The sequence below is a fragment of the Sarcophilus harrisii genome, chromosome 2 (genome assembly GCF_902635505.1).
Source record: "Sarcophilus harrisii chromosome 2, mSarHar1.11, whole genome shotgun sequence".
NCBI classification, from domain to species: domain Eukaryota; kingdom Metazoa; phylum Chordata; class Mammalia; order Dasyuromorphia; family Dasyuridae; genus Sarcophilus; species Sarcophilus harrisii.
This window is the reverse complement of record NC_045427.1, coordinates 405,459,716-405,473,879: the sequence shown is the minus strand read 5'-3', so window position 1 is coordinate 405,473,879 and position 14,164 is coordinate 405,459,716. Positions and strand designations below refer to the sequence as shown.

Here is a 14,164-nt window from a genome sequence, read left to right as displayed (position 1 = left end):
AAGATTCCAGACTTAGGATTCATACCTTTGATCCTTTGGTTCCAAATACAGTATTCTTTCCACAAAACCACAAAAGTCCTTATCACCCTTCTATCCCCAAAGCTGTAGGAATTCCAAATTTCCAGAAATTTCTTCTCTTTAATAAATTTCAGTTCCTTTTATATTGTCTTGAAGTAAGGATATGCCCTGAATAACCCAATGAAATAACCTAGAGATACCTATGAACAATTTCCAAGTGTGATTAGGAAGAAAGGGACAAAATTGAAAGAGATGGGAATAGGGTGAGGATAGGATTGGAAGAATGGCTTTCCTTTCATTGATGCCAATGATTTATATTCATTGTTTCTCCAGATTGCCTAGAAGATGATGGTGGTTGGTCATCCTTTGTGAGTATTCCATGTCCAGTACCTTGCATGAAATAAGCACTTGAATGTTGCTTTTTTGCTTACTTTATATCAATTATCATCTTTACTCTGTAGAAATTATTCAAGTAACATGCTTTCTTGTTGGGAGAGGAAGAACTCCAAAAAGTGGCAAGAACATTAACTCAAATAAAGTCATGTTTCAGCATCACTTCCCAATTGCCAACATGAATATAAAAAAGGAAAATGCTGTTTAGTCATGTCTGACTCTTCCTGACTCCCTTTGGGTTTTCTTGGCAAAGATACTGAAGTAGTTTATTTCCTTCTCTACCCTGACAAGGAAACTAAGACAAACAGGTTTAAATAACTTGTCCAGGGTCACACAACTAGTAAGGGTTCAAAGCCAGATTAGAACTCAAGAAAATGAGTCTGACTCCAGGTCTGAAACTCTATCTACTCTGCCACATAGCTGCCCAGAAAAAATTATAATTTTTAAAAAATGTCTGTAGCTGACACATAAAGTAGCCTTAATTTTAAAAAAATGCTTTTTGTATTGATCAGTTCAAGGAGCTTAAATTCTAATATGGGAACCTATGTACATATTTAGATCTATATAAAACATGTACAAATCAAAAACAAGATTTCCTTGGATGGGGAAGGAAGCTGAAAAGTATGGGAAAGAACTCCTATAAGAGATACTACTTAAATTTAATCTTGAGGCAAGCCAAGAAATAAAGATGAGGAATGAGGGCATTCCTAAAATGGGACAGACAATACAAAAGGTTAGAGAAGGGACATAATAATGTCATATGTAAAATAGCAAGTAGCCCAATATGCCTTAAATGTAATGAGTGTGGACTGGAGCAATCTCCACACTTCTTACACACTTTGTAAGACTAGACATAGGAACAGGACAAATAATCAAGAGTTTTATATGTCAGATGAGCATATTTTATAATTGACTTCATTGGCAATAGGGAGCCTTCAGAATTTATTGAGTAGAGGGGCTGACAGGATTAGACATACATTTTAGGAAAATCACTTTGTAAGTCTTGTGAAGGATGTACGCAAGTGAGGGGAGATTTGTGACAGAATGCAAATAGGAAGCCATTGTGATAATCCAGATAAAATGTGATTAAAACCTGAAATAGGGTGATGACTGTTTGAATGAAGATGATAGGATATCTGTGAAGAGATGTTGTAAAGATAGAAATGATAACATTTGGCAACTGATTAGATACATAGGAAAACTGAGAATGAGGAAGGAAGGAAAGATAAACAAAATCATCTTTTCTCATTGTAATGACCCTGTAAAGTATGTGCCAGAAGTCTTTTTTTTTTTTTTTTGACTACACTTGTGATTTCATTGGTATAGTTAGTTCTCTATATTAATGTGCATTTATAGTTGGGTTTGGTTATGTGTATGAGTGTGTGTGTGTGTGTGTGTGTGTATAAAATGTATATTCATTGAAAACCTCCTAGGTATTGCTTCTTTAGTAGACAGGATAAAAAAAGATAACATGCAGTTAATTCTGTTCCCACATGACTTTGATTTCCTCTGCTAGGTCTTTATATTTTGAAAACTTTTTGTTCCATGTTGCTTGGAGAATATGAACATTTAATATGAGAACAATTATTAAAATGTTCTTAAATTTTAAATTTTAATGGATCATTGTGATATCTGGCTAATTTGGAGCCACATTTTTGTCTTTGGTAGTGGTCTAATTCAAAGACAAGTCATTTCTTGCTAAATGTATGTAAGTGCTAAATGTGTAAAGCCTGCAATGATATGGTGTGTAGTTTCTACAGTTTCCTTGGTAAATCCTTGAGATGTCTAAGTTGAGGATCATGGGAACACAATGGCAACAAGTCACAATGTAGCAATAAGTATTTTATTAAAGCAAAAGAAAAGGTAAATTAGGGGAATCTTATTTCTTCTACAGCAGGGAGAGGCCTCACTAACATTATTGTGGAACAAGTCTGCTAAATGAGGTGCTCCCAACATCATCGATTTTATATATATACATACATATATATGTATGTATATATATACATATATATATGTAGAAGCAGTGGTGTTCTAGTAAATTTTTAGCAATCAACTCTCTGATTAAGGAAAAAAATTTATATGTTCACCATATTTTTAAGTTTAATCTTTATCATAAATATTTTCTCCATCAGTATCCTAAATCTAGAAAATCACCAAAATAATAAATCAAATCCTGATTTGTAGCATTTGCCCATTTCTGAGATATAAAAAACTCATGCTGAATTTTAAAATTGGTTCTTAGAGGCTAATTCCAGCTGCCTCTAGCACACTCCTGGAAGCCTCTATTCAGGTCAAAATGGTACTTTTGATATAAAGTTGAGTTCTTTAGAAGTCAATGTAACATCTGAGTCCTATATAGAAACTGTAAACCTGGTATTTAGGAAGGGCAGCTAATAGCACATTGCATAGAGTACTGTTCCTAGACTCAGGAAAACTCATCTTTCTGAGTTCAAACTTGGTCTCAGACATGTACTAGCTGTATGACTGACAGAATGACTTACTCTTTGTTTGCCTCAGTTTTGTCATCTGTAAAATGAACTGGAGAGAGAAATGGCAAACCAGTCCAGTATTTTTGCCAAGAAAATCTCAAATAGAATAAAAAAAGAATCAGACATGATTGAAAAGCGACTAAATAACAAAAAAAAAAAAAAAAAAAAAAAAAATGTTTAAACACTTGGGTATATAAAACACATATAAAAAAAAATAAGGGGATTCTAGTTCCTGGACTTAGGCAGAGATCTCTCTGCTTCTGTGAAACAAAGAGACCTTTTAATCAGTTTCTTTTTTACTAAATAAATTCTTCAGCAGAATTGGGAAATACTTTGTTGCCTAACCCATACTGATCACTACCAAGTATCTAGGAGAAAGCTTCTACAATTTCTAATGGTTATAATCTAATTCTGAATACCTATCACAAACTCGTCCATTGGACAAGCAAATATATATGACCTTATAATTCATTATTTCTTGATGTGGTTTTTGGTTATGGATGTTAACCTTGAAGGTTATTTTGATTCCATTCTTGGATTTTAGTCATTCCAAAGGCTCTATGTGGAGATAAATTACTTCTACTTATATATGATAAATCCAATGGTGTATACTTGTTATACGTCTTTGCTCTTGTCCACTGCTAATATATGCTCATTTCAAAGGTGTTTCTATAAAGCTTTTTTGTTTGTTTGTTTTGCCTATTTATCAAGTGCTTTAAAAATGTCTATTAAATTTCTTTATCCTTCTTGGTGAGGAAGTATCAATCTTTCATTTAATGTTTTTAATCCAGTTTTTTAAATGAAGAATTTTTATTCAAATACTTTCCAAATCTGTTTTGATGCATTTTTAAATTTTGGAACCATGCATTGATTCTGGTTTTGTGTAGGTATTGTTTTAAATGTATTCTTTTATTTCACTCGTGATTTTAGTATGTCAGAAAATGTATTGCCTTCTTTTGATATATATATATATGTGTATATATACATATATATATATATATATATATATACTTCAAATATATCTTGACTTGAGAAGACCAAAGTATCTGTTGATATTGTCTTCATTTGTTAGTTCAATATGACCTTCAGATTTCAACTTGATGCTTTCAGTCTCAGTCAACAAACAATTATTATTTACTGGTTTTGAATGAGGACTTTTATACTTGTCAAGCCCAAAAGCCATTTTGATATCTCCAGTATCTATGAGATGAAAGAACTATTTGATGTTTTTTTTTTAAAAAGTCATTAGCTAATTAAATAATTAAAAACATTTATTTTAATGCATTTATAATCTATCCTTGCCACCATCTGCTTTAGTGAACCAAATAAATTAAAGAAAAAAACAAAAATAAAAACAAAAATTTCAATATAAGCAAATAAAGTCTTCCAAAAAAAAATCCTCATTGGTCAATCTGAAATTTGTGCAGCCCAATGATGTTTTCATTTGTTTATTTGTTTTGTTTTATCAATTCATCACTTCTTTGGCAGATAAGTGAGAACTTTCCACTTCAATTCTTTGTATTCATGTTTTGCTATTTCATTGACTTGCATTGTAAAATCTTTCAATTATTTTTCTATAATGAATTTTTAAACTCTTCTTTTCCTCTTTGATTTTTTTTGGGGGGTGTATTGCCCTATAATGTTATAGTTTAATTAAAAGGTATAGAACACAGTTTAATAACCTTTGGGGCATATTTCGCAATTGCTTTCAAGGACAACTACATCAATTTCACAGCTCCATCAACAATACAACAGTGTGCTTATTTTTCCACAGCCCCACAACATTTATTATTTTCTTCTTTTGTAATTTTGCCAGTCTGAATGGTTTGAGGAGAAAAACTGAGTTGCTTTAATGTATATTTCTCTACTTATTAGTGATTTAGAATATCTTCCAATAGGATCATTGATAGTTTAGATTTCTTCCTTTAAAAATAACTTATTTAGTGGCTTTTTTTCAACAATGAAATGATTCAGGCCAATTCCAATACACTTGTGATGGAGAAAGCCATCTGCAACCAGTAAGAGGACTGTGGGGACTAAATGTGGATCCCTACATAGTATTTTCACCTTTTCTGTTGTTGTTTGCTTATTTTTTGTTTTCTTTCCATATTTTTTTTTCCCTTTTGGAACTGATTTTTCTTGTGCAGCATAATTGTGGAAATATGTGTAGAAAAATTGCACATATTTAATATATAATAAATTATTTGCTGTTTCAGCAAGGATTTGGGGGAAGGGAGGGAGAAAAAATTTGGAACAAAAAATTTTACAAGAGTGAATGTTGAAAATTGTCTTTGCATATATTTTAAAAATAAAAAAGTTATATAAAATGCTTGTCTATATGTTTTGGCCATTTTTAGAAATGGAGTAGTTTTATAAATTTGTATATATTCCTTACATATATTGAATATGATGCATTTAGCAAAGACATTTTTTAAAATTAAAGCTTTTGTTTTCATTTTATTTCTCCTGTTTCCCTTCTACTCTTATTTGTATTGGTTTTGTTTGTACAAAACCTTTTTAACTTAATATAATCAAAATTATCCATTTTGCATTCTGTGATGTATTGTAGTTCTTCTTTAGCCATAAATTCCTTCAATTTCCAAAGATCTGAGAGATATACTATCCTTTGTTCTTCTAATTTGCTTACAATATTACTCTTTATATCTAAATCATGAACCCATTTCAATCTTGATATGGGTATAACACTTGTCGGGTATGGATCAAGGCCTAGTTTCTGCCAAACTATTGGAAAAATAGTTTCCAATTTTCCCAACAATTTTTGTCAGATAGTGAGTTTTTATCCCAAAGCTGGGGTTTGGGAGTTTATCAAATATTAGATTATTATAGTCATTAATCATTTTGTCCCGTGAACCTAACCTATTCCACTGATCATTTGTTCAATTTCTTAGCCAGTATTAAATGGTTTTGATGACTGCTGCTTTGTAATATAATTTTATATCAAGCACAGCTAGGCCACCTTCATTTGCATTTTTTTCATCAATTATCTTGAAATTCTTGACCTTTTGTTGTAGCAGATGAACTTTGTTATTATTTTTTCTAGATATGTAAAATAATTTCTTGGGAGTTTGCTTGATATGGCACTAAGTAGATTTAATTTAGCTAGTATTGTCATTTTTGTTATATTAGCTTGGCCTACCCATGAGCACTTGAAAATTTTCCAATTGATTAGAACTGACTTTATTTGTGTAAAAAGTGTTTTGTAGTTGTGTTCCTGATTTTGCCTTGGCATGTAGACTCACTACAGTTATTTTACATGGAATTTCTTTTTTGCATCTCTTGCTGCTGGAATTTATTGGTATCATATAAAAATGTTGATGATTTATGTGGATTTATTTTGTATTCCGCAACTCTGTACTAAAATTGTGAACAATTTTTACTAGTTTTTTAGATGATTCTCTAGGATCTCTAAGTATATCATCATATCATCTGTAAAAGTGATAATTTCGTTTCTTCATTACCTACCATAATTTCTTTAATTTCCTTTTCTTCTCTTCTTATGAAATCTAATAGTTCTAATACAATATTAAATAGTAATAGTGATTGTGGACAACCCTGATTTTATTGGGAATGCTTCTAGTTTATCCCCATTACATATAATGGTTGCTGGTGGTTTTAAATAGATGCTGCTGATCATTTTAAGGAAAATTCCATTTATTCCTATACTCTCTAGTGTTTTATGGATATTGGATTGTGTCAAATGCTTTTTCTGTATCTATTCAGATAATAATATGATTTTTGTTAATTTGGTTATTGATATAATCAATTATACTAATACTTTTCCTAATATTGAACCAGCCCTTCATCCTGGTATAAATCCTACTTGGTCATGATGTATTAGCAGAGAAATTTTCTATACATGTTCCCCACCCCATTTTTCCCTTCTAATTTTAACTACGTTTGATTTGCTTGTGCAAGTAACAACTTAATTTGATAGAATCAAAATTTGACTTCACTATGATGATTTTAATTAGGGGTAGAAAATTGATTGTACTGAAAGAAGAGGAAAGGGGAGGTAAAATGGGGTCAATTGCATCACCCCATCATCTAAGGCAAAAATAAATCCTATTGCAATTGAAGGAAATAAAGGAGGATGAGTATTGTGTGAACCTTAATCTCATCAGATTTAGCTCAATTATAAGATATCAGACACATTTAATTTGACAGTCAAACTTGTCTCACCCTGTAGGGAATGAGGGGAAAGGGGAAGGCTAATACAAGGGGGAACAGAAGTTGGAGGAGAAAAGGATAAGAAAGGGGGGAAGAGCTGTAAAAGGGAAGGGAAGACTGAGGGAGTTGGTGGTCAGAAGCAAAATACTGGGGAGGAGGAAAAGGGGGGGGGAGGAAAAGAAAAAAATATAACTTGGGGAAAATAAGATGGTGAGAAATGTTGAGTTAGTAATTTTAACTGTGAATGTGAATGGGATGAGCTCTCCCATAAAACAGAAGCAGATAGCATACTGTATTAAAAGCCAGAATGCTACAATATGTTGTTTACAAGAAACATATTTAAAGTGAAATGATACATACAGAGTAAAGGTAAAAGGTTGGGACAGAATCTATTATGCTTCAGCTGAAAAAAAAAAAAGCAGGGATAGTGATCCAAATCTCAGATTAAGCAATAACAAAAATATATATAATTAAAAGAAATAAGAAAGGAAACTACATTTTGCTAAAGGGTACCACAAATATAAGGAATATGGGAAAACTGGGACATTAATTCATTGTTGGTGGAGTTGTGAACTTATGAAACCTTTCTAGAATGCAATTTGGAACTATACCCAAAGAGCTATTAAACTGTGCATACCCTTTGATCCATCAGTGTCTCTAATGGGCCTGTATCCCAAAGATATCATAAAAAAGGAAAAAGAACCCACATGTAAAAAAAAGTTGTAGCTGCCTTTTGTAGTGGCAAGAAAGTGGAAACCAAGTGGATGCCCATCAGTTGGAAAATGGCTAAATAATTTATGATATATGAATGTTATGTAATATTATTGTTCTATAAGAAACCATCACTAAGATTATTTCTAGAAAGGCCTGGAGTGATTTGCATGAACTAATGCTAAGTGAAGCCAGTAGAACCAGGAGAATATTGTACTCAGCCACAAGAAAAATATGTTATGATTAATTCTGATGGATGTTTTCAACAATGAGGTGATTCAGGCCAATTCCAATGGGCTTGTAATGAAGAGAGTCATCTGCATCCAGAAAGAGAATTTTGGGGACTGAATGTGGATCACAACATAGTATTTTCACCTTTGTTGTTATTTGCTTCCTTTTGTTGACCTGATTTTTCTTGAGCAGCCCAATAAATGTGGAAATATGTACAGAAGAATTGCATATGTTTAACATATATTGGATTACTTGCTATCTAGGGGAGGAGGTAGAAGGAAAGAAGGGAGAAAAAATTTGGAACACAAGATTTTGCAAGGATGAATGTTCAAGATAAGGTCAAAATGGGTTCATGACCTAGGCATAAAGAATGAAATAATTAATAAATTAGAGGAACACAGGATAGTTTACCTCTCAGACCTGTGGAAGGGGAAGGACTTTATAACCAAAGAAGAACTAGAGATCATTACTGATTTCGATTATACCAAACTGAAGTTTTTGTACAAACAAAACTAATGCAAGGATGAATGTTGCATTCTTTGCATATATTTTGAAAAGAAAAAGCTATGATTAAAAATTAATTGGGTAATTTAAAGAGATCCTTTCTTCTTTAGTTAATCTGGATGCTTTGCACTTTTATAAGGATTTACCCATTTCCTCCAAGTTCTCAATTTTGTTAGTATGTAACTGAGTAAAATCACTGCTGACAATTTGCTTTCTTTCTTCTTTAACTGCTGTGAATTATGTTTTTTTGTATTTTTGATATGAATAATTTGGTTTTCCTCTCTCTTTAAAAATAAGGTTGGGCATTTGTTTTGTTAATACTAAAATATAATTCCTACTTTTGTAAATTCAATTGTCCTTTCATTCTGAATTTCATTAATCTTTTTTTTTTAATTCTTAAGCTTTTTAATTTGCTGTTTAGTTGAGGATTTTTGATTTGTTGCTCAATTTCTTTTAGTTACATGACCATTCTTTTGATTGATTTTCTTTTTTAATTAAATCAAAATACTTAGGGATATACTTTTTACTAATAATTACTTTAGCTATATTACATACAGTTCATTATGTTGTCTTCTTCTCTCATAGTTGTAATTTTCTTTGATAAAATTTTCCTTAACTCTATAATTTGTTCTTTTATTCACCAGTTCTTTGAAATGACATGTCTTCAATTCTTTCTTTATGGACCTTTTATTGAAGATAATTCATATTGCATCATCACCACTGAATGATGTGATTTACTAATCTGACTTTTGCAAGGTTTCTATTTCAATACATGATCAGTTTTTGTAAATGTATCATATACAACTAAGAAATATGCAATTTTTTATTCTTATTCATTAATCATATAGAAATCTATCATCTCTAATTTTTCAAAATTTTCTATTTGGGCCATAACTTCTTTCTTATGTATCTTTTTATTAGATTTGTCTAGATCTGAAAGAGGTACATTAAGATTTTTTAGTATTATAATTTTAATATTCATTTTCTCCCTCCAGTCTTACTAGTTTTTCCTTTCATTTTTAGATTACATGTTATTAGGGACAGCATATAAAGACTCATATTGAGTATCTATGGTGGCAGTAAGCATAATATAATTCCCCAGCTGAAGGCAGCTAACTAGCTTAGCTGAGCCTAGAGTCAAGAAAATATGAATTTGAATTTGGTCTCAAATACCTACGAGCTATGTGACTCTGGCTATCATTTTTTTTTGTGTGTGTGTGCCTTAATTCATTGGAGAAGGAACACTCTATTATCTTTGCTAAACTCCATGGACAATATAGACCACAGATTCATGAAAAGTTGGATATGACTAAATAAAAACAATTTCCCTGATTATGTCTCTTTTTAAATCATGTCTGTTTTTACAGTAATTTTATCTAACATCATAATGACTAATGCTGGCATGGGTTTTTTTAGTTCAGCTGAAACATAATAATTTTTGCTCAAGCTTCTTATTTCAACTTTGTGTGAATATTTATGTTTCAAAAGTTCATCTTATAAACAACATGTTGATCGATTTTGTTTCTGTTCCCATCCCCTTCTGTTTTATGATTGAGTTGGTTGATTGTCTCATTCACTATTATTAACTGTTGAATATGTTCTTCTCTCTCTTCATTCTTATCTTTGTTCCTAATCTCCTCTTTACTAATAAGAAGATGGTAAAAGAAAAGGAGATTATTTAATACTTAATGATCCACAAACAAAATAGCTTATTTCCCTCTATTATGGCTTTTCTCTTTTCTTTGCCCTGCCCCCTGTTCCCAGGTTTTTATTCTTTTTTCTTTTCTTTTAATCCCCCTTATTTATTCAAATTTCTCTTTCTAGAGTTAAAGATTTTTTTTCTTATGATTACTCACTTATATATATTGTCCTGTCCTTTACCCCTGTCTCTTGTCCTATTTCTTCTTATTCATTTTTCTAAATGTATTTTTGTGCCAAAATGTCTGCATATGTATCTGTGAGTGTGAGTGATTTCTTTAGTTTTTCTTTTAGATCTACTCCATTTCCTCCATAATTGCATAATCTTCATTTTATGCATCTTTCCTAAATTATTCTCTCTCCCCTTCCTCATCTTTTCTTTAACAATATAGTTACCTGTCCTTATTTCTGTTTTCTTTTTAAATAATCAAAAAAGAACACAACTATGCACAGGTCTTCTGTAATTTCTTACCTTTATTTATAGCTCTTAAAGATATTAAGATTTAATGTGTTTTCCAGTGGAATTATAAAGCTTAATGTCATTCATGTACATCAAATGATTAATATACTGCTTTAGTTTATTACTTTCTTTCATTTGAAAGTCATACTTAAGTCCATTTAATAAATGATAATGGATTTAAACCTAAGCAGAACCATAACTGGCTTATTTACCTAAAAAGTGCTATATTTTATATAAATTAATATTTATATTATTTTTGACATTTTAAATAGAGAATAGTTTTCTAAGTGAATATCAGATATTCTATTGTTCTCACTGTTAATATATTTATTTTCATATATTTTATACAATTGCAGTACATTAATCACAAATAAAGGTAGAACTGAGTCAAAGAGATCATCACATTATCATATCATTACTCCTAGTTTTACTACTACAATAACTACTAGTAATAGTACTACTATCACTACCACCATTAATGCTACTACTACTAGTACTATTTCTTTAATTTATGACTTAAATGAATTGACTTTTGACATTAACTAAAAGCCAGGTATCACAACAGGACTATTTTATTAAAGAATTAGTATTCCCAGTAACTCTAGGCAGAGTTTTTGTTAGTTGCAACTGAAATAGATAACCAATGATATCTTCTGTCCAAAGGTAGCCATTTATAAATGAATTACTCCTCTATTTAAATAAAATAAAATTTTCTTGACTTTGAGCTCTTTGAGTAAGGATGTGTTGTTCAAATAGGTAGAAGTAATATCTTTTCTACTTATGATATCATACATTTATATGGATTTATTACTGTTCAAATCCCAGTAATATTACATTATCTCCTTTAACATAATACACAACAATCATTTCAAATCATTGGATAAACATTGTCATTTTCATTTAATGGAGATGTTCTGTGGCTAAATGAAAGGCACACATGTAGAATGGCTAAGATGTATGTGTTTTTTTTTTTAAAACTGGATTATAACTCTACTACTTGTATTGCTTCAGGAAGTATGGCTTTATTAGTTCTTTCTGTAAAGATACATTCCTAGGTGTCAGTATTAGAGGCCTGTAATCTAACAGAAATGAGCACAATGAAAATAAAATACTTCACCTTCTTGGAGTAATATGTTGTAGTGGATAGAGTACTGGACTTGGAATCAGAAAGTCAGTCAGTGTCCTCTGATACATCTTAGCAAAGTGATTTCATGCTTCTGGATCTCAGTTTCCTTATCTGTGGGTCTTTCCCCTATAGTTCAGATATGCATTTCTTATCTGTAATTGCAGTCCTCTTCAAACTGTAAGCATGTGAGTTAGACAAAAACTCCAGTTCCATCTTCTGAAGGATGGATTTAAGAAGGCAGATATTTGAAACAGGAAGACCAATTAGGAGATTATTGCAATAATCCAGATGACAGTCCAGATGACTTCTACTATGTGCATGTGCATGCGTGAAAGAGAGAGGGAGAGAGAGAGAGAGAGAGAGAGAGAGAGAATGAGAATGGGAGGCATCCATTTTTATTCCATGGCCAATGAATGATAATGAATCAAAACATCTAAAGACCCTGAGAAACTGAAGAAAAGCCAAAAGAGAACAAGGTCCTGGGATTCAAGAGAGGGGAGAATAATGAACACTATATAAGGTCAAGAAGGTTGTGGAATGAGTGAAAAAGCTATTAGTTAATAGTTTTCCAGGAGAAAGCAGTTTCATTGAAGTAAAGTCAGAAGTTAGATTGAGAAATAAAGGGGAAGTAAGTGAGTTCTTTGAAAACAAAGATTGGCATTTTTTGTCTAATTCCCAGGAATAAATTAATCCCTGATCCATAGTAGGTACTTAATAAATGCTTGTTGATTAATAGAGAAAATAAAAGTTATAGGGAATATAATAATTGTCTTCAAGCATTTTAAGGATTATTATGTGCAACTGAGAGTAGTACTTATTCTACTTGATTCCAGAAGGTATATACTAGGAATTATTGTTGGGAAATGCACTGAAGTGGATTTCAGCCCCATGTAAAAAACTTCCTAAAATTGAATTTGTTAGTTTTTTTTTTATTATTCATCAAGTATGGTATTCTCTCTATCACTTGATCATTTATGAGAGGATGAAAATGTGGTCAGCTATCCAAGATTGCCTTTGAAAAGCTATCTAGTCCTAAATGCTTCTATCAAGGAAGCCCATGGTATTATGCATATATTTCTTTCATAAAGATTTTATAAGAATAATCTACTAGGCACATAGGTTGGTTCTTAATACACAAATGTAAAATATCCATTACCATCATTATAATATGTTTGCAGGAAGATGATTATGAAAGCCCAAATGAAGATCAGGATGGAGATTATGAGTCCCCCAGTGAGGAGATGGAACCTGTCCCAGAAGATGATGATGAATATGAACCCCCTCCTTCTAACGATGAAGATACCATGCAGAATACAATCCTTCCTGCCAAGCTTCCTACTGGTTCCATGTACATAGGTAAAGGGCCAAGATTACTTTTACTCAACTCTGACAGGTAGAATAAAAAATGTTTCAATTAAGCTTCTTAGTTATTTTAGAAGAGATACCATGACAAAGTAATTTAGGGTTGTGGATAGTTAGCCAAAGACTTGATTTCATTTCTGGGACACAATAGTTATGCTGAAGGGGTTACTTATTTTTTCAGTACTTCAGGCAACTCTCTAAAATGATAAATCACAGATTGATTGCCAGTCTGCAACAGAGGAGAGAGTTTCCACACCAAGAGTTCCCTATAACTGGATCATAAACCTCACCCCCTCCAAAAAAAAAGTAAATCTGGCAGCTTTTCCATTAATCCACTTTGTGGCTCATACAGGCCTTTCATTTTTCTTTCCTTTTCTAGCTCCTCTTTCCATTATTTCATGGCTCCACAGCTTTGTAAGAATCAAGTGTAGTATATGTCCAGTATAGTGGACATAATGTATAGTGGTCCTAAAGTGAGGAAGATTGAATTCCAACCCTGCCTCTTACATATTCTGGTTTGCAGCCCTAGGCTAATTTCTTAGTCACTCAGTGCCCCTACACATTCTCTGACTACAAATAGCAAAGTTGTCAACCTGCATCAGTAGAGAAACTTACCAGGAATTCACTACAACAATGAGCTCATAGCTCTACTTCCCACTCTTTGCTAGACTTCCAAAGGCTTAAGGCCCCTAAAGTCTTTTCCAAATGTTCATATATAAGTACAGAAGTTGCATACTGAAGACAATGAGCCCAACTGGGCTTTCAAAGTAACTCTATTTCATTTTAAGAACTTATTGTTATCTTCTGCTTCATTTCCGTCATTGTGGTTCCTCTAAGATTTTTTTTGTCATTGTTGTTGTCAGACAGGCCCCCAATTGGGAAAAACCCTCAACAACCTCCAGTTCCCCCTCAGAGACCTTTACCAGCCATTGGTGGCCGAAGCAACACGGTAGGTTTCTTCTGCTTTTAACTGACTTCATCTTC

General features: G+C 32.0%; 1 protein-coding gene across 1 annotated transcript in view; it reads left to right on the top strand.

Moving 5' to 3' along the window:
* The window catches only part of LCP2 (lymphocyte cytosolic protein 2), a 73,166-nt gene that overhangs the window by 36,771 nt on the left and 22,231 nt on the right, over window positions 1–14,164 (top strand). Inside the window, exons 6-8 of the mRNA XM_012552390.3 lie at window positions 352–386; window positions 12,997–13,174; window positions 14,044–14,129. Of these exons, the coding sequence (XP_012407844.1) occupies window positions 352–386; window positions 12,997–13,174; window positions 14,044–14,129 (299 nt within the window). The remainder of the gene's footprint in view (window positions 1–351; window positions 387–12,996; window positions 13,175–14,043; window positions 14,130–14,164) is intronic.